The sequence below is a fragment of the Cucurbita pepo genome, chromosome 3, assembly GCF_057944985.1.
Source record: "Cucurbita pepo subsp. pepo isolate OVF chromosome 3, ASM5794498v1, whole genome shotgun sequence".
In the NCBI taxonomy this organism is placed as follows: Eukaryota; Viridiplantae; Streptophyta; class Magnoliopsida; order Cucurbitales; family Cucurbitaceae; genus Cucurbita; species Cucurbita pepo.
Genome location: NC_141800.1, coordinates 18,070,605 through 18,093,599, shown reverse-complemented (window position 1 = coordinate 18,093,599; position 22,995 = coordinate 18,070,605). Strand labels below are relative to the sequence as shown.

The 22,995-nt window shown below is 37.1% G+C and overlaps 2 protein-coding genes across 5 annotated transcripts; both read left to right on the top strand.

Annotated features, from left to right (window-relative positions):
• Positions 1-1,758: 1,758 nt before the first annotated feature.
• Positions 1,759-7,533, top strand: TRM15 (GPI-anchored adhesin-like protein, putative (DUF3741)). Of its 3 annotated transcripts, XM_023670857.2 has the most exons (7): positions 1,761-2,923; positions 3,021-3,224; positions 3,708-3,763; positions 3,849-5,412; positions 5,516-5,766; positions 6,069-6,258; positions 6,384-7,533. In XM_023670857.2, exons 2-7 carry the CDS (start codon positions 3,074-3,076, stop codon positions 6,995-6,997), a joined length of 2,826 nt encoding a protein of 941 aa, XP_023526625.2. In that variant the 5' UTR covers positions 1,761-2,923; positions 3,021-3,073; the 3' UTR covers positions 6,998-7,533. The 3 variants fall into 3 exon arrangements, with proteins under 3 accessions (XP_023526626.2, XP_023526625.2, XP_023526624.2); XM_023670858.2 differs by having other exon boundaries at positions 1,759-3,224; positions 6,387-7,533; XM_023670856.2 differs by having other exon boundaries at positions 1,761-3,224.
• Positions 7,534-8,709: 1,176 nt separating this feature from the next.
• Positions 8,710-22,187, top strand: LOC111791646 (mediator of RNA polymerase II transcription subunit 12). 2 transcript variants are annotated; one of them, XM_023673052.2, is made up of 14 exons: positions 8,710-8,867; positions 9,009-9,104; positions 10,166-10,336; positions 11,674-11,733; positions 12,017-12,122; positions 12,525-12,593; positions 12,741-12,794; positions 12,891-12,998; positions 13,734-13,883; positions 13,966-14,313; positions 14,409-16,822; positions 17,516-20,083; positions 20,411-20,744; positions 21,168-22,187. In XM_023673052.2, exons 3-14 carry the CDS (start codon positions 10,209-10,211, stop codon positions 21,624-21,626), a joined length of 6,798 nt encoding a protein of 2,265 aa, XP_023528820.2. In that variant the 5' UTR covers positions 8,710-8,867; positions 9,009-9,104; positions 10,166-10,208; the 3' UTR covers positions 21,627-22,187. The 2 variants fall into 2 exon arrangements, with proteins under 2 accessions (XP_023528820.2, XP_023528819.2); XM_023673051.2 differs by having other exon boundaries at positions 10,156-10,336.
• The last annotated feature ends 808 nt before the right edge of the window (positions 22,188-22,995 follow it).

Genomic DNA, 22,995 nt, shown 5'->3' with positions numbered 1-22,995 from the left:
TTTGGGGTGGGGGGGGGCCCTCTTGTCTTTTTGTTATTATTATTATTATTCCCGTTAAGCTCTCTCTAGTTGGTGTTTGGGTTAATTATTGTGGTTTCTTTTCTTAATTAAACAATTAAATTTTTTTTTATAAAAGTTTGATATGAATCAATTTAAAAGGTCAATAATAATAATAATAATAATAATTTTTTATATTAAAAAAATTGAGGATGGAGGCAAGGTATATATGAGCAAGGCATGTAATTATTATTAAGAAAGGTATTTTTATTAATTTGAATTTATTATTATTATTATTATTATTATTTATTACTTATTTATTTTATTGAGGAGAGATGTAGTAAAATAATACATATAATAAAAATAAAAATTGGCTTCAAATTCAACCATCCCATTGCTTCCTCTTCACTAAATTCAATAAATCATTAACATAAAAGTCAATTTTCATACTTCTTTTTTCGTTTTTCTTTTGTCTTTTCAACCATCCTTAATTGTCCACCCACCAACATTCATCTTTTCAACATGTTTTTTAAGGAAAATTATTAAAATTGCTTCAAATCAAACATGTTTTGTTTTCAATTTTGTACGATCAAGTTTTCAAAAATGAAATTGCATTGTATTGTTTGTATAATCATCATATTCTCGTGTTATCTTTCATTTGGATGTGACATTACATCATTCATATGCTCTTTTTTTATTTGAGCATTACAATTTTAAATATAAATACACGTGATATCTATAAGCTTAATTTTATTCTTATGCACAAATTTTCTAATTTATTTTAAGGTCAAATTTTAGGTCACAATTTTGTTACATAAAATATGAAATAAGTACATCTCATCAGTTTGACCCCTTTTTTTGGAATATTATGCCACGTCACCATATGGTCATGCTCATTATTTTCTTCTTTTATTATTTTTTCATAATGCTTTTTTATATTAAAAAATACTTATAAAGAAATAAATTTTAACATATATTAGCAAAAAAAAAAAAAAAAAAAAAAAAAAAAAGAACTGAGCTTTTTCATGCCAGTAATTAATTACTCATTGAATTTTTTTAATATATAGCAATTTAGTTACCAAGTTTTTTAAATTTTAAATTGAATAATAATTTGTAATAATTTTTTATTTATTGTAGTTATTTTTATATTTTTATTGTAGCAACTTATTATTTATAATTTATAAACAAAATTTTATCAGTTACCATTTATTAAATCTTAATAATATTTTTCACTATAGGAAAAAAAAATATTTCTTGCACTTTTTATTTAACTAAAACTATATATATATATATATATATATATATATATATGAACAAAACATCACTTTCTTTCTTTTTTTCTTTTTTTTTTTTTTTTAAATTACAAAATATCACTTTCAAGCATACCTGTTTTTTTTAAATAGTTTTAGTATTTATAAAAACATTCTAAAACCTATTATCTACATAATTAAGGGTTTTATTTTATGTAAATTATTTTGTGACGTTGGAGTATGTGAGAATTAGAATAGCTTGCAATTAAAATTAATATTTGTTAGTCAATGATTATGAAATTAATTACATTCTAACTAATTTTAGAAAATACAGAATAAGTAGAATTATATATTAAAAATACAAATTTAGAAGATAATCAGTAAAAAAAATCAATTAATAATTGATTTGCTAAAATTCCATTTTCATTAAAGAAATACATAAAATCTAAAATCGTGGGTTTATGAAAAAAGAAAATAATAAATAAATAAAATCGTGGGGGATAGTAAGAAGAAGAAGATATTAATATTAATATTATTATTATTATTATTAATAAGGAATTAGACTGTAATATGTGAAGTCAGAAGCCCAAGCTATCCATTTGTCCAGATCTTCGCTGCAATGGCTTCTAGAGAGAGAGAAGAGAGAGAAGAGAGAGAAATGGCTATGGCGATGAGGTGAGCTGAGCTTGATTATGTATCTGAACGTGGCAATGGCGGCCTTAACTTTTCTTCCATAGAAAGCTCGCTAGCTGTGGGTGGTGGGCCCTCCTTTTCCAACCTCAATTCTCACCTATTCCTTCTGCTTTCACCCAACACCATCCATCACCATTTCTTTTTCTTTCTCTTTCTTTCTTTTTCTCTCTTTCACTTCACCATTGTCAATTTTTCCTCTTCTTCTTGTTTCCTCTTTTTTTTTTCTTCCGCGTCTTTAATGGCGGCCAATATGCGAATTCTACGCGTGAAGATAAAGGGTCGGTGGTAGATTAGCATCTGCTCCTCTTTTTGGTTGGTTGTCAACAGAGATGGCTACATTTTGAAAGTCTTGCTGTTGTTTTTGTTCTTCGTGCCGTCTGTGGAATTGCTGAAATTTTTGGACATGGAGAGAGCGGGGTGGGGGTGTTCGTTTTAAAGTGGAGTGTGATGTTTTTTGGACTTTGTGTGTTGGATTTGGAAGAACTTTTGCCCTCGAGTGAATTTGGTTTGATTTCGAGCAATTTCAGTTCGATTTGGAGAGTATAATCGTTTTTCAGAAAATTTTGTGAAGGACTTTGAATCAGTTCGAGATAGAGAACGATTTGTGAACTGTGGTGCCTTTGATCGAACTGAAGCAGAAATCGTGAAATTGTTACTGAATCAGAGAATTTGGATTTTAATGCTTTTGATCGACCTCTGATGAGAAGAAATTGAGGAAAAACCATCATGAACCATTTGCAACCATGATTTCTTTACTTTGGAGGAGATAATGGTCCCTCAGTTGTCTTTTCTTTCAAGTTAACTCCGAATCTCTCGATATCATAAGATTGTGCTGAATTTCTGAGCACGTTATAACGCTCGGATTTGATACCTTGCCATCTCAAGAAGTTGTGATTGAATTTTGGCTGTGTTTCTCCCGATTGATCATCTGGATTCCATGCCTGTTCTTCGCCACTCTGGATTTCCAAGCGCCTGTCCTCGAGGTTAGCTTGTCGGTGAATTTCTCGGGAAAAGGAAAGCCAGAAATTCTTTAGCCAGTCATTTCTAAGTTGTTTTCTTCTTCTTCATTCTTGTCGTCAGAGTTCGTGCAGCCATGTTAGAGAATTAAATCTTGGACGGATTCTTCTAAGAAAATGGCGAAGAAGTCCAAAAGAGTGACGGTTCGTTACGAGAAGGATCAGTCAGGCTGTATGTGGGGTTTGATTAGTTTATTTGATTTCCGCCATGGCCGCGCCTCCAGAAAGCTATTAGCCGACAAGAAGCGTCCGAACAGGCAAACTGCTGGTAAGAATGCAATTTTTTACACAGATTTTTCGTAGATCGAAAGATTTTTGGTCTGTATTTGAGTTTAATTTCCTCAACTTCTGATCTGCAAGTTCTTGTTCATCAATTATTTTTTTTGTTCTTGGTCGAAAATTGCAAAAAAAAAAAGAACACTCATAACCTATGAGAATTGTTGCAAGCACCAGAAACTTTCAGTTTGAACAACCAACCGCTGGACCACGAATTCATTGCAATTAAACTCTATTGCTATAGCTTTGTTAGTGGTTGAGTTGAATTGTAATAATTTCCCAAGTTTGTAAGTAGAACTGCAATAATTTTAATAATTTGGAGGCGCTTTAGGGTTTAATAATTGTGACAACTCGAAACTAAAGGAGTTATAATGATAAGAGCTTAATTGCTATCATAAATTTAGGTTGATTGCTTAAATTAAACCTTATACAGTGTCACTTGGTTCTGAATCTTCTCTTATCTGTTCTTCTTCAGGTACTGAAAATTCAAGAAATAAGTTTGAGGTTTTAGCTAATTTGGATGAAGATTTGGTAAGTTTTCCCCATGTTGATCATTTTCTGGCAGAGTGGATGAATGGTTTATGTTCTAATTGATTGGACATTGTGCACATTTCAGGACAGTGAAGAACGTAAGACATTGGACATTGGAAAGCCTAGTGTGAAGAAACTCATAGAAGAGGAGATGTTCAATGAGCAAGGCTCGAGGAGGATCGAGTGTGACCACTCGAGCCACGTAAAGACGACTGACCCGAAAATGGCAAAGAAATGTCGCAAGAAAAGCTGTGACATCGATGCCGATTCCCTTAATGCTGCTGAGTTTTTGAAGGATCAAAGTGTTAATAATCTTCCTGTTGATGTGATGCTGAAGGAGATTTACAGTCAGATCCATCGGAAAAGCACGAGTGAAGTGAAATTCGACCCGGATGACAAAGCAGATGCGCAATCAAATGGGTACCTTGCTGATTTAGAACAAAAAGTGGTTGATGCTATTAAGGAATATTTAGGCCAGAAGTTCAATATTGGGAAAGATTTCGCTGAAATTCACAAAGCTCAACACTCCAGAGAGATCATGGATGCACTTCAGATTCCCCATTCGGACGACGAGCTGTTTCTAGAACTCGCACAAAACCCGAACTCTGTGTTGCTAAAGTACATTAGGAATTTGCATGATTTGTCATTAGAAAAAGTTGAGGAACCCAAGGCACACAAGTTCAGTGAAGTTAAGCAGTCTGAGGAACTTGTTGATACTAAGCAACGTCTATTTTTCAGGCGAAAGGTCAAGCATCGGGGTAGGAAGTTATCGAAAGGGAACGAAAATTCTGACGCGTCGAGTAAAATTGTAATCCTGAAGCCAGGGGCGAAAGTTTTGGTGAATTCTGAGGCTGGCAGCATTCCTCCATCAGCCCAACATTCTACTGCTAACGATAAAAGGGAAATGCTTACTGAGAGGATTAGTTCTAACTTTTTTCTTGCCGAAATCAAGAGGAGGTTTAAATATGCTATGGGAAAAGATCACCATGAACTCTCTGCTAACGGTTCGGATAGATTTCCCCATGATCATCGCTCTTCGAGGGAGAGTGAAAAGGGTGTTGTTAAGGAAAATGGTGCAAGAAACTCTTCTAGTAAGAACCACTTTTTTATTGAAAGAATTGCCAGGCCTTCCACTGATGGCGCGAGAGGAGAGAAGCCTGGAAAACTCAAAAGCTTGGAAATAAGTCAAGATTTGGGAAATATTTATAACGATAGAAGGAGCCCATCTAATATTTATGTGGAGGCGAAGAAACATCTTTCTGAGAAGCTTAGCAGTGGGGATGAAAGTGTAGATTTTTTAAGGGGACGTGTTCCGAAGACCCTTGGACGGATTCTTTCTCTTCCTGAATATAACTTTTCTCCCATTAATAGTCCTAAGAGGGACTGCAAGCTCAGCCCTGTAACTTCAGAGAAGAGAATTTCTGCCAATAGTAGACTTTTAAATGTTAATGAAATCATGCCATCCTTCGAAGCTGAAAGTAACAATACCCCGATCAGTCAAGGAAAATCTCCATCGTGCATTTCCGATGATACCCCAAACACTGTTCAGCCTCGAAGTGATGATAACCATAATATCAACAGTGATTTAGTTAATCAAAGTATAAGGGAAGAAGCTGTGAGTTCTAGTACTAATGGGATGGTTTCTGAAGGTATGTATCTCTGAATGGTCCAATTCATGATCTAAATGTTAATTGGTTTGGAAATCATTTAGTTTTGTTTATTAATCATTCGTGATCAATAATATACTTGCAGGTGATATTGAGATTCTAAAAGTTAATCAAATTGCAGTCCATGAGGAGAGAAGTTCTTTGGAGGCTTCCTCTGACTCAAGTGAATCTTCTCTTTTGATAGAGGATCAGAATGGCAAAATGCCCGATGCTTGCGATGATAGAAGCGTTTCTGGTGCTCCCTCTGACCCTATTGCCTCTTCCCCTATCAGAGAAGAACACAATGATGACACTCGAGATGTGCGTGAAAACGAACTTCCAATAAGCTTGCCTCAAGTAATATATCTTCTAAATCTTTGTCTTTATATATCTCTCACTATCTCTCTTGCTATTAAAGTCTATAATCTATGACTATAAGATGAATTAGTATATGGTACATGCCATGATGATGAAAATCCATCTGCAAGATATCCAAGGTGTAATGATAAGCCTGCTTCTGGTTTACAAAGCTATGATAAATGGCAATTTTTTCCAAAATTTGATGCTCATATGTGTTCTAGAAGTAGTAGTACTGCTCAATATCTTGTGAACCTCTGTGTTTATTGAAGCGTTTTGCTTAAATTGTTTCTTCTGTTTAGGATTTTTCTGAAGAAAATCAATTGCCTTTATCTGCATCTGCATTCCCTTCTGGCTCGTCGACTCCTGGAAAGGCTGATGGAGATTTAGAGGCTGTTCCAGATGTTCCAGAGCGACCGAGCCCTGTTTCAGTTCTTGAGCCACTATTTGTAGACGATAACACGAGCCCCGTGCATGCCATGTCCCTGCCTGGTAATCACTAAGAACAGCTACGGAGTTTATCTGTGTATTTTGTGTTTCATTTTTATCTATTTCAGTAGTAAGTCAAGGTATTGATGATAGTAATTACCCTGGCTAATATCAGTTTATTGTTTCAGCAGGGTTACCAGTACAACCAGTGCATATCGAATTTGAAGATTGTGAACCTGCAGAAACCGATAAAGCTAACATCCCGAAATCGTCGAAGGGAGATAAGGACGTGATTTTTGACTATGTAAAGACAGTGTTGTCAGCCTCAGGCCTTACCTGGAACCAAATCTGTGTGAGGTGGCTTTCTTCAGAACAGCTTCTCGACTTGTTACTAGTCGACGAGGTAGAGCTTTTCCCGAACCAGCTATGCTCTGACCACAAGCTCCTCTTCGACTGTATTAACGAAGTACTTGCTGATGTCTGTCAAAGCTACCCCCCGTGGTTCTCGTTTGTAAAACCCTGTTTACGGTCGGAATATCTTGTTGAGGTTTGTGAAGGAGTATATTGGCATCTTCTTCCGTTGCCACAGCCTCTTACATTGGACCACCTTGTCACGAAGGACATGAGCAGAACCCGAACATGGATGAACCTTCATTCCGATGCTGAAACTATTGGTACCGATACGTGTGAAGCCATATTCGAAGATTTGGTGAACGATACGATATTAAGCTGCGTATGTGATAGTTCGGAATCCAATGATGCCTTGTGCATGGAGAATGAAAATGTGAGTGTTGACTTATAAAGAATTGCAAATATTGAACTTGGGAGGACCCCTTTTGATGAACTATAATATGACTGAGCTGTTGCTAACTTGGTCTCCTGAGATCGGTGTAGATATCGACCACAATCTTACTAGTTCCATAGCCATGGCGTCGTTGAAGGCGTCGTTTCTGGCCTTCCCCCGCTCACTCTAGTCGTCAAACTAACGCCTTCAACGGAGAAGGTTTAAGAGTTCAGTCGTCGCAAAAACACAGAGTCTGGTCCTTCACATCCGATATCGACTTTGAATCGGGTGTGAGGTTTGCATAGTCGCGATATTGGAGGTGGCAGCCTCCCTTGTAGATCTTGTAGAGTTTGGTGTGTTGTATTGGTCGAGGAAATCGATATCGATATCGCGTGGTTTGATTCATTGATTTGTTTTGTTTTGTTATCTTTTCGGGTCACTTGTTAGTGTCTTTTACCTGCTCTGTTTGCAAAGCTTATGACAAACTGTGAATTTTTGTTTGTGTGATTGGCTTGTTTTTCTTATAAACATGCAATAAAGGGCGTTCCCCCCTACTGACCCCATGCACTGAAGAAGAAATGTAATACTTTAGCTTACAACTGTTTTTTTAATTAAATTTACGTTATTTTAGTACAACAAACGTGGGGTGTGACGTTTTCTTGAGCTCCCGTCTTCAAAGAAATAATACATGTCGATTACTGTCGAGCTATGCTCGTGTTGATAATTTTACACTGTCATTATGCAAAATGTTATGGTCAACACCAAAAACGTTAAATTTGCTTAACACGGTAAGTCTACTTCATTTAAAAACAGGCATATCGAATCTTGCATACCTTTATTGAATTATGAAATAGGTTTATATCGGCATGACCTTGCAGGTAATGAACGACATATCAATGCACTTATCATTACTATTAGCTTGTACAAGCATGTATTGCATTTAAGTACTCGAGCTACTTACTCATTCGCCCATACAACTCGGCTTCTTTCTTTAGGGATTCCACTTTCAGGTGCGGGACTTCGAGTTACAACAGTCTTAGGGTATTTGTTCGTGAGAGCGCCTAGCATCTAGTACAAGAAGAAGTTAGGAAGCTTCTGCTATCTTTTCTTTCCATTTGACAATTGGCATAAGATGTTAAGCAAAGCTGTCGGCCTTCCTTTCGCTAACACGTTGTTCACCTCTGAGCACATCCGTTTTCTTGCTCGTAACCGTTTCTACTACTAAAATAGAAACCAAACTCAACTAAGCTAATAAATGCTAGTCAATATTAGATTTCTTACCAATAAAGCTAACCCGTCTTTCATCGCCACTTACTCGTAACATCGTGCATTGAATGCCTCGTTCATTTTTTTTATTATTTGTAAAAACTATGGTTTCCGAAATTTTCTTATTATAATTTTATTTAAAAACATTTTATTTGCTAAAATAACATAAAAGATTATCATTTTACCCTAAAAAGAAACTTTGCCAAACACAAATCTGTTGTTACTACAAAATGTCATTTTAGATCAGCCGATTGAATAAAATAATAAAATAATAAAATAATAATAAAAATAAAAATGTCAAAAGATGGAATCTTGTGGCCCAATATTTTGGGATATTTGCAAAATAGCCCCAGTCCCCATGGTTGAATGACTTCGAAAGTGGGCATTTTAGCATGAAGATTTAACGAAAGTGGATATAGATAGACTAATAAATAAATAAATATTAATTTTATTTTCTTATTAATTACCAGATCACCCCCACTCTTTCCATTATTCCATCACAGGGAGTAACAGAGGCACCGTCGTCGTCGTCATCAGCGTTAAGCTGAAGAGTCAAAGCCCTCAAGCCCCGAGACCCTTCTTCTCCCTTCCGGAATTCCGCCATTTTTGTGCTCTCGAAACTGTACGCAAGCTTTTCCTTTTTTATTTTTATTATTATTATTTTTTTCTCGTTTTGACATCCCTTCATGGCTCTCAAATCTCGCTCAGTTGCGTCCTCCAAGTGAAATCCCAATATTGTATGTTTCCATTCTGGTTTCTGCAGGTCTCCCTTTTCGTTTGCGTCTTTTGAATCGCACAGACAACCTTTGCTCTATTCACTCCCGGAGGAACCGGCTTGCTGTGTCGAACCTGGGATCAGGTTTTTCGCTAAACCCTAGTTTCTGTTTGGGCGTATTTATTTCGAATTTGTGTTATTTGATTTGATTCGGCTACGTGCTCGGTGTGTTTTATATGATTTTGAAATTTAGTTCAGATCATGCATCTTTTCCCTTGAAATTTAGGGTTTATAGTAGTTATTTCTGCACTGTTTATCAGCTTAGTTTTGTTTCATCTATTTGAGTCTAGTATTCAATGTTTATTATTACGGAGGTTCTAGGAGCTGATTATAGCTTCCCGGGGTTTGCCAACAAACTTCAATGTGTAGGCATCATCTTAGCTCGTACTTTAACAGAGTGTGTTGCTTTCAAGCCTTAACGTATCACGCTCACCACAGCTTACTCTATTCAGTCTTGGTTCTCGTATGTTATATCAGCATTGTCACTCTACGACTTATTCTGGATTAAAATTTAAACTGCAAACTTATGAACTCCAAATTTAGATGGATGTGATGTAGTTTGTAAACTTTGACAAGGTATGTTAAATCCTGCAAATTCAGGTCGTATTTCAACGTTAAACGTAATTGAGCTGTGGAAACTTGAATGTCAATGTGATAATTTTTGACAAAATATGTAAAAATTTGAAACCAGACTTGTAGCACATTGAAATGTGCAATCGAGCAAGCAGAACTTTTATACCTAAAATTGTATGCAAAGAATATTTGATTCCTTGGACTCAACTTTATATATAGTGGATAATATCTTCCATCACCAAACATGCATCTTAAGTTTTTTGCTATAGATTGAATTGAACTTGACTGGCATATGAATTACTCTGCTGAACCTGTATGACTGCATTCGTGGCAGGATCTTTCACATTTTCTTCAGCCTTTTCAAATTTCAATAGAACCAAAGATATTCCTGGAACATGTCTTTAAGCTTAGGTTTTTTGTTCTTGATTGAACTTGACTGGCTTTTGAACTACTCGGTTGAATTTGTATGGCTGTAGAATTTGCAACAAGATCCTACACTCTTTCTTCCCTCAATAGAACTAAGTTACAGGCACACAATTTGAATATGGTCTGTTTGACACAGCTTTATATAGCCGACCAATGCTGACGGAAGTATGCAGTTGATGGTTGGGAGAAATGCAAAGGTATCATCCTGCCAGCTGCACTAGTGCAGTTAATAATAGTGCAATAGTTGGGCCCTCAGCAAGGGATACTGTCCGAGCTGATTCTTCTTCATTGCCAGGCAATTTTCCGTTAAACTCCAGGTATGGAGGTTTATAGGTTCTATGAAGCTGGGGTTCATTTTTTCTTGGCCAATAATGATTCCATGACATTTTTTTATATGTTCTTCCTGTAACCTCTCTCTCTCTCTCTCTCTCTCTCTCTCTCTCTCTCTCTCTCTCTCTCTCTCTCTCTCTTTTGTTTTCGTTCTCTGCATGGTTTGATTACAATTTATTTTTAATGCATTTTATAGTTAAGAGTTTTTTACTCTTATCGATTTGCTACTTTGTTAACTGCAGTTTCATGGGTCGAGATACATATGTTCTTTAGGGAAAACTGCAAATTTTCCATTTTAAGTTCAACTATTCGGCTAATGACGATGTTCTCTTCAAATTTATTTTAATTTGATCAATTATACCTTCAAGGCTTTAAGCCTCTGTAGTTGTCATGAGCTAAGCCATGTTGTTAGAACTATTAGCTTTCCTGTCAGATGTATTATGAGAATTATAAAACCCAATTGATAGGTTCATGCTCAAACTAGTTAATGAGGAAGAGATTCAATAGGTAAAATTAATATTAACAATATTCTTAATTATGCCTAACTTAGTGGTTTAATTTAATTAATGGATAGATTTAATGAACTTACTAAAACAGAGTAATTAGTATTTCTTAGTTAAGATTACTAAGTAGGTTTCATTAAAAATTAATTAGTTTATTAATAATTTTAACCAATTGCAAGATGTGAGAGAGAGAAAAAATAAAGAAAACAAGGTAATGAGAATAGGGGCATATTCTTTCATTAAGTATTTTTTTGGACTATGCCTTTGTTTATTATTATTATTTTTTTTTTGGGGGGGGGGGGGGGGTGGTAATTGTTGTTGTTGGCTTGCATATTCTTTCATTTGCTCTATGAAACGAAAGTATTGTTTTTTTTTTGGAGAACTTGATGCATAATGTTTTTTTTTTCTTGCATATCGGGGTTGAAATTTGAACATTTGGTCTTGTGGTTGAGGGCATATGTCATAATTAGTTGAGCTATATTCTATTCAAGTGGGCATTTAATAGTATAATTGATCAAACTAAAAGGAGTGTATTGCAACTACCTTAATAAGTTTTGGGTAGCGTTTGAAATTCTCCCTTATTTTATTGATGAGAGCAATTTATTGTTTACCATCTTCCTCCTGTGACAAAATTGTGGGGCAATACTGAATGGTGGTTCATTGTTTGTTGCGTACAAGATTATAAGCAATCAATGGTGTTAGTAGTATGCCTTGCTTGCTGTTCAATTTTTCTATTTTTGGGAGATGCTGATTTGCCTATTCTTCTTTTTCACACTGAATTTATCTCTCCCGAAATCGAATGAATAGTTCTTGATTTGCAGGCGGCCAGCCCCACTTACACCGTACAAGTTGAAGTGTGAGAAGGAGGCTTTAAATAACCGGTATCACTTTGCAATATCGTACTTGTTTTTTTCACTTTGCAATATCGTATTTTCCTTCTATCGTACTTTTTTTTTTCCATGCCAATACTTTGGAAGTTCATTTTACTGAATACTTGTGCAATCTGATTTACATCATTGGTTGGATGCAATTTAATTGATTTTTTTTTTTTTAAAAAAAAATTTATAGAAATTTTGGGGTGCTGGATTTTATCAATTTTCATTTCTTATTTCCTGGGTAGTGTTTTCTATTTCTCACACAATGGTTTGTTCTCTTTCAATCTAGGCTAGGGCCTCCCGACTTTCTCCCTCAATCGCCAAACTGTCCCGAGGAGAACCTCACCAGAGAATATGCACAGTCGGGATACAGAGAGACTGTTGAAGGACTTGAGGTGCATCTTTCTTGTCAGCAGCTTTAGGGCTGAACTTTTGATTTGAGTTTGTGTATTCATAAATTTTTTCTTGTTTGGTTAAGTTTAATGAATATAAACAATTTGATTAAACACACATCTTGGGGGTTCTAATGCTCTTCAGTATGTTTCTTCTCTTCCCAAACACAAATAAGTTTGCAATTTCCATTGGATGAACAGTATTGACTATCCCGACTAATTACGCCTGCCCGTTCTATTAAGTGTCTGTTTGACTTATGTTATGCAGTATAATCAATTTCACTTTCTCCTTTTCTGAAAAAAAAACAAAAAAATCTAATTCATCATAACCTTTTTGTTTGTTGTAAATTTTGTTTCTTGTAAAAAAAGATTATACAATTTATTTGTCTTTGTTGAGTGTGTCAGGAGTCCAGAGAGATCTTGCTGACTCAGGTTCCAGCCTTCTCTAAGCAACTTGTCATCAAGTGCAAAGACGTATGTTACCTGAATCAATAGCTACCAAAATTTCCCTCGTATTGTATACTGAAAATTTTATTACTGTCTATCATTTTAATCCATATGCCTTTTAAGGTGACCAATTGGTCAGTTGTGTAATAAGAAGCCTATTTCTCTTCTTTGCAGGCTACAAGAAAACGTCTGAGGGCCATAAATGATTCACGTGCTCAGAAGCGGAAGGTGAAGCTTTCTTCCTTGTTCATGATTTTGTATTGATTTTCATAACATCCATTTCTTAATCTCTTTTAAAATTTTCCTTTTGTTATTACATGACAGGCTGGTCAAGTTTATGGCATTCCCCTATCTGTTTCTTTGTTAACAAAGCCTGGCATCTTTCCCGAACAAAGACCTTGTAGTGAAGATTTTCGGAGAAAGTGGATTGAGGTACTCTCCCCTTCTGCATACAGGGAAAGAAAGGGATACTGAAAATTGGGTTCATCTACCGACTTTCCTAATGTCTAGAGTAACAATTTTACAAATTTTCATGTATGACTTTGTTCACCTTTTCTGGGAAGTGTCTTTTGGTGAACTCTGGTTGGTGTATAGTTGTGATAGCATGCAGGAAGGGAGTATTTTCTGGGGAGAGAGAGAGGGAGAGATTATTAGAAGAAAATTAACATGATAAAAGTAGGGGGTGTGTGAAAGTAAAAGGAATTTCCATTTTCTAATTTGGTATACTTCAACCGGGTGCATTCTATGTTGATAAATCAAATTTACCGTAATTTATCTATTTCATCTTTTGGGTTAAGTAGTGTTTTAACTTAGTATTATAATAGGATGTCTTGTGTTCAAACTCTTGTATTGCCATTTCCCCTTCCTAATTAATATTCGTAGTTACTTGTTGGGCCTTGTTTTCCAAACCATTTAGTCGAAGTTATTATCAGCCAAACATTCTCCAAAAATGGACCGTAACGGAACACAATTTTTTGGCTGCTACTTAGTATCGGCAAGAATTGTTACTCGAAAAATGTATTAAAGATCCACAGGCCATGTGGCAAGGGCAGTTTAGAAATCAAATTTTCAGTAAACTATTTAACTTTTGGGTTTAGTGGTGTTTTGATAATCCTCAAGCTCAGCTACTTCTTTCTTAATTTGATACATTATCTCCTCTTGATGCAGGGTTTGTCACAACAGCATAAACGTTTGCGGTCTTTGACAGATAATGTTCCTCATGGGTATAGGAAAAGGGCTCTTTTTGAAGTTCTCATTAGGAATAATGTCCCGTTGCTGAGAGCAACTTGGTTCATCAAAATTACTTATCTTAATCAGGTGAATGTGCTTGAACTTTGTAAGGTTAATAGAAACCATTTCAACTATTTTGAACGTACCAGTTTATGGTTGTACATTCCAGGTGCGCCCTAATTCTGCTAGTATTTCATGTGGAGCATTTGACAAAGCACAGTTGACCCGCACAGAATTTTGGACCAAAGATGTGGTTGACTATTTGGAATGCCTTGTGGAGGAATTTTTTTCAAGAAGCAATTCTCATTTGACTCCACCAGACAAAGACCGCCCTCAACAAATGTTTTCTGTTGGGTTTTCACATACAAAGGGAGATCCTCCATCAGAGACTGCTGATGGTGAAGAGCCCTCTTTACATTTCAAATGGTGGTATGTTGTCAGGCTCTTGCAATGGCATCAAGCTGAAGGGCTTCTGCTTCCCTCTCTCATTGTCGATTGGGTGCTGGGACAATTAGAGGTGTTAACTCCTAAAACTATTAGAGAAGATTTTGGAGATATCTTGAGTATATAGTTTATCTCTCAATGGATTTATTTTGCTATTTGTTTTCTCAGGAAAATGATGTTCTTGAGATTTTGGAGTTGCTGCTGCCAATTATATATGGGGTTCTAAATACAATTGTCCTATCTCAGACCTATGTACGCACTCTTGTCAGAATTTCTGTTCGGTTTATTCGAGATTCTTTTCCTGGTGGGTCAGATCTAGTAGATAATTCAAGGAGAGCGTACACAACATCTGCTTTGGTGGAGATGCTTCGCTATTTAGTTCTGGCTGTGCCTGACACATTTGTTGCTTTGGATTGCTTCCCGTTTCCACCTTGTATTGTATCACATACAGTTAATGATGGGAATTTTGGCTCAAAGGCACCTGAGGATGCGGCGAAAGTGAGATATACTTCAGCAGAGATTGCCAGTCCATTCAGAAGCAAGAGTATTGATTTTCAGTATCAATCCTCAGCTTTTGATAATGTTGTTTCATCAATACAGAAATGTGCAGACAATCTTGCAAAGGCAGTAAGTCCTAAATTCCCAATTTGCAGTGTGGCTAAAGCTGTGCGTGCATTGGATAAGTCTCTACTACATGGAGATATTGGGGTAGCTTATAAGTATCTTTTTGAAGACTGCTGTAACGGATCCATTTATGAAGGTTGGTTTGAAGAAGTAAGTCCATGTTTAAGGATGTCATTGAAATGGATCCAGACTGTCAATGTGGCATTTGCTTGTTCAGTGTTTTTCCTATGTGAGTGGGCAACATGTGACTACAGGGATTTTTGGGGTGCTGCCCCTCGTGACATAAAGTTCACCGGTGGAAAAGATTTTTCTCAGGTTTATATTGCCACTAGACTTCTGAAAAAGAAAGCCAGAGATCTAGAAAGTTTATCTGGACTTAGATATGAAAACTCAAGTGTACTCAATTCCACTATTGTTAAGGGTCCCAACCATCAGAACAGTTTGTTTGGTAGGAAACCAGTTGGACATTTATTTGAACCTAAAAGTAGGTTAAAAAGGTTGGGTGGTACTGGTTCTCTTGACTTGTTTGAAAGTCCAGGTCCTTTACATGATATTCTGGTTTGTTGGATTGATCAACATGAAGTGCAAAAAGGAGAAGGTTTTAAGCGTGTTCAGCTTCTCATAGTGGAACTTGTACGTGCTGGTATATTTTATCCCCATTCATATGTAAGGCAGCTAATAGTTAGTGGAATTATGGATTCCAATGGACCAGCAGTTGATTCAGATAAAAGGAGGAGACACCAACAAATGTTGAAGCATTTACCTGGAAGTCTGATGCATGCCACCCTGGATGATGGGAAAATCGCCCAAGGAAAACAACTTGTAGAGGTTATTAATGTTTATTCCAAAGAGCGTCGTCTGGTACTTCATGGGGCTGTATGTGAACAACAGAGTGATATTGGTAGTGCAAATGTATCATACAATCAAAAACGAAAAATTGGTCCAACCTCTGATAAGGTTTCTAGTTCTGTAACTTCTGTTAATCAATTGAAACCTATTCAGTCATTTTCTAGTACAAGCTCTACTAAAAGTGTAAAAAGTGAAGTTGACATTGAAGAGCTGAAAGAAGCCATCTCATTGCTTTTGCGGTTTCCAAACAGTTCTTCACTTCCCATAGACACTAGTCTAGATGATACATCAGGGGCTGGTAAAAAGTCTTTTGTGTCAGTATATGGAAAAATTGATATTGCAGAAGCAGCACATGGGTGTGAAGATTGTAGAAGAGCCAAAAAACAGAAAGTAAGTGATGAAAGGAACCTGTACCTTCATGTGTCTTCACCAATTCCATCAGATGATGAAGATATGTGGTGGGTGAAGAAGGGGCCTAAATCCTCAGAAACATTGAAGGTTGATCCACCTTTAAAGACAACAAAGCCAGTTTCTAAGGGAAGACGCAAGACACAAAGTCTTGCTCATCTAGCTGCATCTAGAATTGAAGGTAGTCAGGGTGCATCAACGAGTCATGTATGTGACAATAAGGTAGCCTGTCCTCACCATAGATCTGGAATTGAAGGTGGTGCTACCAGAGGAGTAGATGGTGGCAAATTAGACCTTGGTGGAGATATAGTTTCTATTGGGAAAAGTATAAAACGATTTCGACTTACAGAGAAGCGAGCAATTTCTAGTTGGTTGATGACTGTTGTTAAGCAGGTTATTGAGGAGTCTGAAAAACCTATCCCAAAAGCTGGACAATTTGGTCGGTCTTTAACGGCTGTTGATGATAGGAATACTATACGTTGGAAGCTTGGAGAGGACCAGCTTTCATCCATATTGTATTTATCAGATGTATGTAATGATTTTGTTTCAGGGGTCAAATTTCTCCTCTGGTTGCTGCCAAAAGTCCTAATTAGTTCAAATTCTACAATCAACAACCGGAGGAACATTCTAGTTTTACCAAAGAATATTGAAAATCAAGTGTGTGAAGTGGGTGAGGCATATGTATTATCTTCTCTCCAAAGGTGCACTATCTTTCATGCCTAATGAGTAATGTCCATTATATTTTCAGCGATGATGGAATTGTTGGTGCATTAGACTACAATATTCATTATTGTCCCATTGCATCATGCCATATATTTCTTAGTTACCGTTAATTTGAGTGCATTTTGTTTGATCTCCTTGGCCTTATTCTCTCTGCCTTTTCTTCCTTTGATTTCTGGAAACCTATTTTTTAATACCATCTTTATTCTTCTTGCTAATCATTATACATCGTGTAGATATGACTACCATAGTAACTGGAAAACAGAATGAAGGTGAAGTTATCACTGTTATTTTAATCTTGAGAGTCTTGTTTCCAACCTGCAATTACCTCTGATTTGCTGACTAAGCGTGGAATTTAGAAGAAAAATTAAAAAAAAGAATTGTTTCTGTCAACATTTTCCAGTTTGTATTTCTGTTATATGCATTTAAATTGATAAATGCCCATAAATATTCTATGTAGTTTTACTTGTTTCATAACCTACTTCTGCTGCAATTCTTTATTGTTTGAACGTCTATATGTCTGCATTATTCTAAAATGTCTAGGGTGTTTAGTTTTCCTTTATGTTAAGGAATATAGGAGCTAGTCCTGTTTTTGTGAGTTTTTTCATGGAGGTGCTTTATCAGATATTATAACTTTCTATTTATCTCATCGTCTCTTACCATTTTACTTGCAGATATGAGAATATACTTGTCGCAGCTGATCTTATGTCAGAAGCACTGTCATCCATAACACATCGTGCTATGGCTATTATGGCTTCAAATGGCCGTATTTCAGGCTCTGCAGTGGTAGCTTATGCTCGTTATCTGTTGAAAAAGTATAGCAGCATGCCTAGTGTCATTGAATGGGAGAAGAGTTTTAAGGCCACCTGTGACAAAAGACTAATTGCTGAACTTGATCCAGGGAGTACATTGGAAGGAGAGATGGGGCTTCCACTTGGAGTTCCTGCAGGTGTGGAGGATCTTGATGATTTCTTTAGGCAAAAGATTGGGAGTGGTCGACTCTCTAGGGTTGGAATGAGTATGCGAGAGTTGGTTGGGCGACATGTTGATGATGCTTTCCACTATTTGTTTGGAAAAGATAGGAAAGTCTTTAGTGGTGGTGTGCCAAAGGTTCTTGCCACAGAGAAATCAGACGAGGGATACCAGATAGCTCAAAAAATAATCACAGGATTAATGGAATGCATCAGGCATACCGGTGGTGCTGCACAGGAAGGCGATCCATCCTTGGTGTCTTCTGCTGTTTCAGCTATTGTTGGTAATCTGGGTTCAACTGTGTCTAAGATGCCTGATTTTATAGTTGGAGGTGGCTCAAATTTTCCATCCGCTTCTGGTTCATTGGACTTTGCCAGACGCATTTTATGCATTCATATTACCTGCCTATGCCTACTCAAGGAAGCTCTAGGAGAGCGTCAAAGCCGTGTATTTGAGATTGCTCTTGCAACAGAAGCCTTTTCTGCACTTGCTGGAGTTTATCCTCCTGGGAAGACATCAAGGTCTCAGTTTCAATCATTAGCAGATCCCCATGATTCTAACACTCATGTCTTTGGTGATAACTCAAAAGTAATGGTTGGTAGAGCTACAAAAGTTGCAGCAGCTATTTCTGCACTTGTCATTGGGGCAGTTATTCAGGGGGTTTGTAGTCTGGAACGGCTTGTAACACTCTTTAGGTTAAAAGAGGGGTTAGATTTTATTCAATTTGTTAGGGCTACTAGGCCAAATGCAAATGGCAACACCCGTACAATTGGAATGCACAAGATTGAAAGCTCCATTGAGGATTATGTGCATTGGTTTAGATTGCTTGTTGGAAATTGCAGAACTGTGTTTGATGGGTTGATTGTTGAGCTACTAGGTGAGCCATCTATTGTGGCACTTTTTAGAATGCAACGGTTGCTTCCACTTAGCTTGGTCTTACCTCCTGCCTATTCTATATTCTCATTTGTAGCATGGGGCCCTTTTATCTTGAATTCTGCTGTTACAGCTCGTGAAGATGTGAATCAACTGTGCCAATCTTTAACAATTGCAATTGGCGATATTGTAAGACATTTGCCATTCCGAGATGTCTGTTTAAGGGACAGTCAGGGATTCTATAACCATTTGATGGTAGATACCAGCGATGTTGAATTTGCTTCTATACTGGAGTTAAATGGTTCTGATATCCCCTTGAAGTCCATGGCCTTTGTTCCTCTACGTGCAAGGCTTTTCTTGAATGCTATTATTGATTGTAAGTTGCCAAGTTCTATGTATAATCAAGATGATGGGAGTAGGATTTCAGGAGTTGGTGATGGTAAGGGTCAGTATTCTGAGAGGAAAATGAAGCTTCTGGACAGGCTTGTGCATGTTTTGGATACCTTACAACCTGCTAAGTTCCATTGGCAGTGGGTGGAACTTAGGCTTCTTTTGAACGAACAAGCCATTATTGAGAAACTTGAGACACTTGAGACACGAGATATGTCTTTAGCCGATGCTGTTCGTTTGCCTTCGCCAAGTCCTGAAAAAGTTGCTGCTTCTGATAATGAGAAGAATTTTATTGAGATTATCCTAACAAGGTTGTTGGTCAGGCCAGATGCTGCATCTCTTTTTTCAGATGTGATTCATCTCCTTGGCCGTTCTCTTGAAGATTCAATGTTGTTGCAGACGAAATGGTTTCTAGGAGGTCAAGATGTCCTATTTGGAAGGAAATCAATTCGACAGAGGCTAACTAATATTGCTGAGAGTAAAGGTTTATCAACTAAAACCATGTTTTGGAAGCCTTGGGGTTGGTGTCTTTCTGGCTCGGATACTTCCTATCTGGAAGAAGGAGAGGTTGTCGAAGAAGGCACTGACTCTAGAAAGTATAGCCAAAAGTCTGTCCAAATGCTTGACGATGAAGTCTTGCATTCCAGTCAGCAGTTTGTGACTGAGAGGGCTCTTATTGAATTAGTTCTTCCATGCATAGATCAAAGCTCTGAAGAATCACGCAACACCTTTGCTAACGATTTAATTAAGCAGTTGAATAATATTGAGCTACAAATAAACTCAGTTACTTCAGGGACAAGTAAACAAACAGGACCTGTGCCCTCAGGGATTGAGGGCCCTGTAAGCAAAGGAAGTAGTCGAAAAATGAAAGGTGGAAGTCCAGGACTGGCTAGACGATTAGCTGCCTCAACAGATTCTCCTCTACCCTCCCCTGCAGCTTTGCGAGCATCAATGTCATTGCGTTTACAATTATTATTGAGATTACTTCCTGTCATCCTCGAAGATAGGTAAATTTAGAATTGATGTACACACACACACACACACGCCCACATTTGCTTTCAAGAGGAGGATGGCTTGTGAGAACAGTGTTCCACTGCTATCTATCTTTGATAGTTCCATTTCCATTTTATGCTTATTTTTTGTTTGAAATGTATGCCTGATTTGTTAACATTAAATATTGTTTACATTTGTCAATACTTTTGAAATTCTTTTCATGGTTGCTGCTTCTTTGTGGTTCTTCATGGTTTACTAGAGTCTGCAGCATTGATTTCATTCCAAGTTCTCCAGTGTCCAAATTACATTTTAGTTTTTCTCAAATTTTGTTCCTTTTTCAGGGAGCCATCAGGACGGAACATGAGGCATATGCTTGCCTCTGTTATCCTTCGTCTTCTTGGAAATCGAATGGTTCATGAGGATGCAAACCTTACCTTTTGTCCCACCCACAGTTCGATGGTAAAGAAGGAAGTAGAGTCACCTTCCGAAGCTTCATATTCTGTATTTGCAGATTTACCAGGTGAAAGTCTTTTTGCTAGGATGTTATTGGTTCTACATGGGCTTTTGAGCAGTTGCCAGCCAAGTTGGCTAGGTGTGAAGACTGCTGCAAAGTCGACCAATGAAACAAGCAAGGACTCTAGTGCTCTTGTTCGTGAACTGGCTGAAAGTTTACAGGTTAGCCCTTAAGTAACGTTATTCTTCAATCTTCTTAACTTCACAAATAATTTTTTACCCTCCATAACACACAAACAGAAGAAGATTGTTGTGAAATATTGTCAGCTTACTAGGTTTCTGTATCGACACGCTAGATCAATCTTTTGACTGTTGGAATGAAACATGGACCTACTTATTTCTAATATTGAAGAACCTCTTGCATTTTGTTTCTGTTGAGAGAGGGAAAAGGAGCGTGATGTTTTAGTTGTCTACTAGCCCCACGATATCTAGCATTAGTTGATCTCTTCTGGATTCTATGTGAAAAAGTAGAGCCTATACCAAAGCCAAAAAAAAATCACTAGGGATGCTTTTCATTTTACCCACTTGATGGTGAAGGAAATCTAATGTCGTACTTATGAGTTTTGAATTAATTTATTGACACAGAATGAATTGCACGTTATGCAACTACCTGATATGATTAGATGGCGCATCCAAGCCGCAATGCCAATTCCACTTCCTCCTGGTCGATGCTTTTTATCTTACCAGCCACCAACAATATCCCTTTCTGCCCTTTCTTCATTTCAATCCAGCCCTTCCACACATGGGATTGGTTCTGGATATAGTAGCAGCATGCCTCAAGGGAGCAAGATGTCATCGCCCCGAGTTGTTCCTAGCGCACCTGGAAAGTCAAAATCTTTGCCACCACAGCAGGATTACGATACAGAAATTGACCCTTGGTTGCTTCTAGAAGATGGTGCTGGATCAAGTCAATCTTCCAGCAATGCTGCTGTAATCGGCGGTGGTGAACATGCAAATTTCCGAGCATCATACTGGCTAAAAGGGGCAGTTCGGGTGAGACGAACAGATTTGACATACATCGGCGCAATGGATGACGACAGCTAATCTTTGATTTACTTATCTTTTTGTTTTATCTGGAGCTAGCATTCCCCACCTCAGCAGGTAAGTTTTTGCTCCCCTTTATTGCCCATGAATGGCATCAAGATGGTAACCTTGTGCTCATTTGAAGATGAAAAAGTGATCTGTTGAGACGGTGAAATTTTTTATGGGGTGTTGGGACCATCCTGGAGGTAAATTTAAACAAAAAAAATGATGCCCCACACCATCCATGCTACAGGGTGTCGGCCTAGCTTGGATTCTAACCCTTCAATTGACCTCCATTCGTAACTGCAGGGCGCGGTTCGGAGGCTTCTTGTATATATAGAGATTAATTGTTTCACTTCACTGATTTATCCCAATGAGAAAAATCATAATGTGATCTGTTAGTTGCATACCCCCATTACTCTCCCCCCCCCCCCCCCCTTTCTCCAGATAAGCTTTGTAGAGATATATATTTGATGTCATTTCTAGCATTTTGTGAACTAGACAGACCGCCATTCCTTGGTTATTGGTTATCTTAACTCTGTTGGAATTGAGAGGTTCTTCCTACTGTGTCATATACCACCACGCCCCACAATTTTGACTTCTTTTTTTCAGTTTGCATTTATGCCTCTCTGCCCAGTTGAGTTCTTGCAGGCTTTCAAACATTTTTTTTCTTCTTTTTTTTTTTTTGGAAAAAAAGCATTCAGGAAGTTACAGTTTGGCTTCGTATATGTATTTACGGTCGGTAGGCGAATGTATTTTTGTATTTTTAGTCTTTTTTTTTCATTCAACTTTTGAGAAATAGTCTTTGAGATGGTTTAGTATTGACTGCTATTGGTATTTTCATCTCTCAAATTTGTAAAGTAAAAAGTACTTGTTTGCATCCTTTTTTTAGTGGGAAGTTTATTCTAATGCTTCTTTTAGATAAACAGTGTGCTTTTACCACCTTGTTTGAGTTCTGATGTATACATTGATTATAGTATATGAAAGAGGATGATGAATATTATTTATAAAAAACTATATTCTAAGAATTATGAAATGATGCAAATTTATCTGTCAGGAATTAAGGACATAAATTTCTAATGACCAATGTTAGATGAACACGACTCTTTATAATTTTGAGTATAAGCTCTCATGGCTTTACTTTAGGTTTCTTCAAAAAAGTCTCACACCAATGGAGAGAGTATTATTTGATTATAAACCCATGATCAGCCTTCAAGGAAGGTTACCATGATTAGCTTTGATATTATGTTAGATAAACACGACTCTCCACACAATGGTATGATATTGTCCACTTTGAGTATAAACTCTCGCGGATTTGCTTTGAGCTTCTCCAAAAAGACCACAGAGTATTATTTGATTATAGACACATACACATGATCATTCCTTTCGT